This window comes from Nicotiana tabacum, chromosome 2 (assembly GCF_000715075.1).
Source record: "Nicotiana tabacum cultivar K326 chromosome 2, ASM71507v2, whole genome shotgun sequence".
Lineage (NCBI taxonomy): Eukaryota > Viridiplantae > Streptophyta > Magnoliopsida > Solanales > Solanaceae > Nicotiana > Nicotiana tabacum.
The window spans coordinates 84,315,150-84,320,229 of record NC_134081.1 but is presented as its reverse complement, the minus strand read 5'-3'; the positions used below and the strand labels follow the sequence as shown (position 1 = coordinate 84,320,229).

Sequence of the window (5,080 nt, the reverse complement as noted above, 5' to 3'; positions counted from 1 at the left end):
TTCGGTAGCATAGCCGCTACATGAGCAGTACTCAGTTTTATGTTTTTATGACACCAAAAGAATATGTTTTTAGCAAAAAGACATGCAATATCTACAAGAATACAGCCAAACGATCACATAACAAACTTAGACCCCATGAAAGGGAAACTAAACCTCCACTGATTATTTTTCTTTACAAGAAGCACCGCACTGCCCTTTTCTCTACCATCCTTCGAAAGAACCAAAGCAGAAAAGGGATGGATCTGGTTTAACATTTCAATTTTGGCAAAAGAGGCACTTGCATTAAAATCCGCTAGTGCTTTACACTGAATCAACGGCCTCAACCTGCTGCCGAGCTAGGTACTTCTCCCTTCGCTCCTTCTATTGATGAACAAGAGCAAGCACACAAACATTGTTAGAGCCTAAAGGAGTCGAACTTGGAAAGATACATGCCTCTATATACAAAGACGGAATCTTACCCATTCATCTATTACTAGACCTTCTCCCACAACTTTTGGTCCAGTTTCAACTGGAGGTTTCTTGCGAGATTCTAATGCTGCCTCAGCTTCAGCCAACTGACGTTTTAGCTTTTCCAGTGCCTTAATCAATCAAGTTATTTAGTTGGAGAATGAACATGGAGCAAATTGTACAAGCAGATAAACAGTAACATGTATTCTTACTGGAGAAGGGCGTTCCGGGTCCAAGAACACCACCCGTAGGACACGTTCAATAGTCACTTGATCCTTTTGTTCATCAAACTGCATCAACACAAACCAACAGGGTTATAACGCTATTGGACGTATTGACAACAAATTCGAGTCATACTATATACTTATAGTCTGTAATTACACATCAGATTTCGCACACAATGGCGACTGAGGCACGAAATTCTCACGTTTAGTTTTGGGAACGCACATACACAATCGCTTTCCAAGGAGAGAACCCAAGTCAAAAGAAAAAGTACGATTGCACCAAGATTGCCTTCCAAGGAGTATAGAATGATGGTGAAAGAAAAGAAAATCTTTAGTAATCCTGACTATTGCAAAGTACATATCAAGCATCGAATACATTTGACCAGATTTTCCTGCTGAAGGCTTTGCTTGAAAACATCATCAAAATATGTTTGTACTGAAGATCATGATTTTAAAGATAACACTACAAGCACATCTCTGTACAATTTTAACAATTCTTTTCTTGGAATATACCAAACGCAACTTATCTAATGTAATGATACTCTACTCAAAAGACAAGAATCAGCTAAAATATTTAATGCTACTCTACTCAAAATACAGGAAACAGCTGAAATATCCTTTCTTAATCAAAGCCTACCGGAAAGTGCTTCTACTATGTCACCATGGCCAAGGTGGTAAGAGAAGCTCCCCAATTAAGCGTAGGACAAAGAAGAAGCAAGCACGGAACTACATGAATATAGCCACCAAAAATTAGCTGTACATCCTGGAAGAACTTTTTGTCTTGAAATTAAGGTGCACCAAAGGTCCGAGTTTCTTCTAAGTTCTAATTTACTTCTTCTACGTTCTAACAAATTATTAACGCATTTAATAAGATAGACATACAGGAGCATGTAAAGAAGATATCATTTCAAATAATGCCTGCCCAATGATAGAGCTCCACATTTAACCACATCTCACCATAAAATACTCTATTTATATAAGCAGTAAATAATATAATCCCCGACTGATTTTCATAAAGATGTTCGGATAGATAGGACAGGGTCCATCCTTGCATAAAGGAAACTACATAGAATGATAGACAAATAAGAACTCGTGACTTTCAGCACCAAAAGGACAAAAACCAAAAATGTCCAGGATACGGACAAGTCCATATACATCTTTCGATTTTAATATGTTAGGTCAAAATGCATGAATCAACAGTAAGAAAATTAATGTGTTGCATATGATGAGTATTTAAAGTTGAAGAAGCATGATACCCTAACTTACTTCGTGGTTAAAGATGCTGCAAACCAATAAAATTGCCACTTCTAAAAAGAACTAGGAAGTTCAGTCACTTACCAACTCAGGTACGTAATCTGTTCCTTCTTTCACCTTCAAGCTCATGATCTTGAACTTTACCTTGCTCTTTTGATCTACAGGCTTTTCATTGTTCTCAGGGTGCTCGACAAACTTGAAGACTATCATTCAGACACACAATCCAAATATAAGTTGATCTTCTACACAAAAAAGATACTTGAAACAAGATAACTTAAGCAAACCAATTACCAGTGGCAATAACGCTTTCACCAGGTTCGAGAATGCCTCCGGGAGGTCGCATGTAGCAGCTCTTTGGTGCAGTAGTTTGAAACTTGAAATGCAAAAGGAAGAATCAAGGGGGACAAAGGGCATAATCAGAAACTTACACCACTAAGGTGTGAAGGCAATCATAAATAAAAACTCCATAAATAACAACTACTACTATGCCCCAACCCCGAACTAGACAAGGTCAGCTTTATTATTCATAAGAATACCAGAACAATTTAGACCTGAAAAGTCTTTGCAAGATGCATCATTAATTAAGAACTTAAGACAGAAGATATACTCGGAGCTACACTGCACAGCAAAAAATGATTTTTTTTACTTTATTTTGTTTTAAATTTTTGTTTACAGATAGATATATAATATTACAAAGCCAGCACCCTTTTGCGACATCAATGTACTTGAGATTCTGCTTTTCGTTAGCTCACTTGTCTTGGTCTAGTCTTCGACCCTAAAGCATAGAACAGACTAATTTGAGATATGGGAATAAGCTTCACAACAAAGAGTAAATGCGAATGGTTTAAAAATAAACACTGTTGGTTCAACATGAACCATCCAGAAGATCCAGAAATGGTAAAATCATTTAGGAAAATAACTACACCTCCTACTAGCGTCTCTTTCTCGTGTTTTTAAATGTAACACCTTCATTTTATAGATTCCAAACACTTGACACAGGTCGCATAAATTAATAAAATTAAAAAAGATTTCTGAAAATTACAGACCTTACTAGCACCAATTATTACGCAAAGGATCCTCAAATAAATTACCTTAAATGCGACATAAGATTTGCTAGTGTTCTTAATCTTTACAGCACTCTTCACCTGTTTTCCCGGTTCATCTGCCAAAAAACAATATAAAATTAAATCAATAAAAGCAGAATGTAATCGCTCACACTCCAACACGAAATTACATGACTTAAAAAAACCGAAAATTGTTGAGCTAAAAGGAAATGAAAAAGTAAAATAAATAAAATCAAAGATAGTCAACGGCGACGCACAAGGAAAGTAGAGATTGTTAGCTGGATCGAGCCGAAGCCTACGCCGAGCCGGAAGCAGTGATCTGGCAACGGAGGTAACAGACGTAGAAGAGCGAGAGATATTTGATCCGACGCCGTTTTGGTGGCTGTGATTCTGAGAGTGAAGATTCTGTGTAGACGAAGAAGATGAAGAGGTAGTTCCTGATTGCCAAAGAGGACAAAGCTTCCAGAGCTTTCCGTCGGAGCTATGTGGCTTGTGGTGGTCGGCGATGGCCATGGGGCGAAGTTTTTGGCCGGAATTCTACTGGAGTTCTCCAATTTTCAGGTCATAAAAATTAGGGCAACTTGTTGAATTGTCCTTTGTGAGGAAAAACTTTCACGTTGACTTAAATGTTATTAAGGTCAGAAAGAAGTCACGTAATGTAATTATATTGAAGTCTTCGGGTGGATTTGTTGCTTTGTTGTAATTCGTAAATTGTCGTTATTTACTGTCTGGAGAAAGTGTTGCAGTTTGATCGAAGTGGAAAGTGCACAGAAACAAGCGCATTTTTTCGGACTTCAAATCACAGTTTTAATTGCATTTTCCTTTTGTTTTCACGTCCGTTCACACTTACCTTAAACATTAATTTAGTTAAAAAATCTTGCAAAATTAACATTCTACGCTGACAATTACACGAGCCTAACAATCTGAAGATTATTGCCTGAGTAGTTGTTAATTTATTGCAATCTCTTCTGGATGATTAGTTATTACACATATAATAATACACAGCATGACGGAGTTGTTAATTTTGAGATTGACGGGAGATGGAATTTTTTTATATTTGAAGGAAAGATAATTAACGTAAATATTTTTTTATGTTTAATATTTAACAATCATCTAAAGATCGGGTCAAAATCAATGCATGTGCATGTTTTGAAAGAAATTTTAGTTTCATATATTCTTCTTTCTTCTTCTTCATTCAAATCAAGTCATTTAAAAATCCTTCTACATTTTTTACTTCTCTCATAGCCCTTTAAATAATTATTTTGAGTTTAATAATTATCTTTTGGAATTTGTTTACTCTTTCATATCCACAGATTATATCTTAAATTCAATATTTTTAAAATTCCTCACATTTCACTTAAATTTCTTTAACTCACAGAAAAACAAATATAATCCAGTACTATTTCTATCAAATATGTTTTATAATTAAATTTTAATTTTGTCATGAAACACACATCATCTTCACAACAGTTAACGACATAATTTAAGTGATATTAAATCAGTAAACACATTCAAGGAATAAAAGTTGATTTTTTTTTGTGAGAAAGATTAAGAAACGTGTGTAGCACTAAAAACTGAAATGCATACAACATCATATAATGCATAGCTAAAGAGTGAGGAGTGTATATGTTAGACAGGAATAGAGAGAGGAACAATAACATGAGTAGACGACGACAACAACAACAACCCAATATAATTTCACTAGTGAGGATTGGGGATGATAGTGTGTACACAGACCTTACCCCTACCCTGGAGGTAGAGAGGCTGTTTCCGATAGACCATCGGCTTCCTCCCTCCAAGAACTCCCCACCTTGCTCTTGGGGTGATTCGAACTCACAACCTTTTGATTGGAAGTGAAGGGTGCTTGCCACTAACACCGAATGTGAAATAGCACGGCATATGGCTGTTAGCCAATGACAAAAAAACCATAATGACCACGCACACCTACTCATTAGCAATGTTATCAATGAGCATCAAGAATATTATTACCTTCAATGCCGGCAAATATGATCGTATAGATAAAGGCGGATCCAGAATTTCAAGAGGACGGGTGCACTATTGTAAAAAAGTATATTTATAATTTATATTTGA

At 36.1% G+C, this 5,080-nt stretch overlaps 1 protein-coding gene across 1 annotated transcript; it reads right to left on the bottom strand.

The window, feature by feature from the left end:
- Positions 1–3,667, bottom strand: LOC107798287 (vesicle-associated protein 4-1). The gene is made up of 7 exons (XM_016621259.2): positions 3,247–3,667; positions 3,017–3,087; positions 2,217–2,298; positions 2,010–2,128; positions 660–737; positions 459–578; positions 1–360 (listed from the first exon to the last, which is right to left on the bottom strand). The coding sequence occupies exons 1-7, from the start codon at positions 3,500–3,502 to the stop codon at positions 301–303; spliced, it is 786 nt and encodes a 261-aa protein (XP_016476745.1). The 5' UTR covers positions 3,503–3,667; the 3' UTR covers positions 1–300.
- Positions 3,668–5,080: the final 1,413 nt, after the last annotated feature.

Excerpts from the sequence above, each read along its gene's own strand:
- LOC107798287 (XM_016621259.2), bottom strand. The coding sequence starts at position 3,502 with ATGGCCATCGCCGACCACCACAAGCCACATAGCTCCGACGGAAAGCTC. Across the intron at positions 2,299-3,016 it reads AATCTTATGTCGCATTTAAG|TTTCAAACTACTGCACCAAA; the intron begins GTAATTTATTTG and ends TTGCATTTCAAG. Across the intron at positions 2,129-2,216 it reads TGAAAGCGTTATTGCCACTG|TCTTCAAGTTTGTCGAGCAC; the intron begins GTAATTGGTTTG and ends TCTGAATGATAG.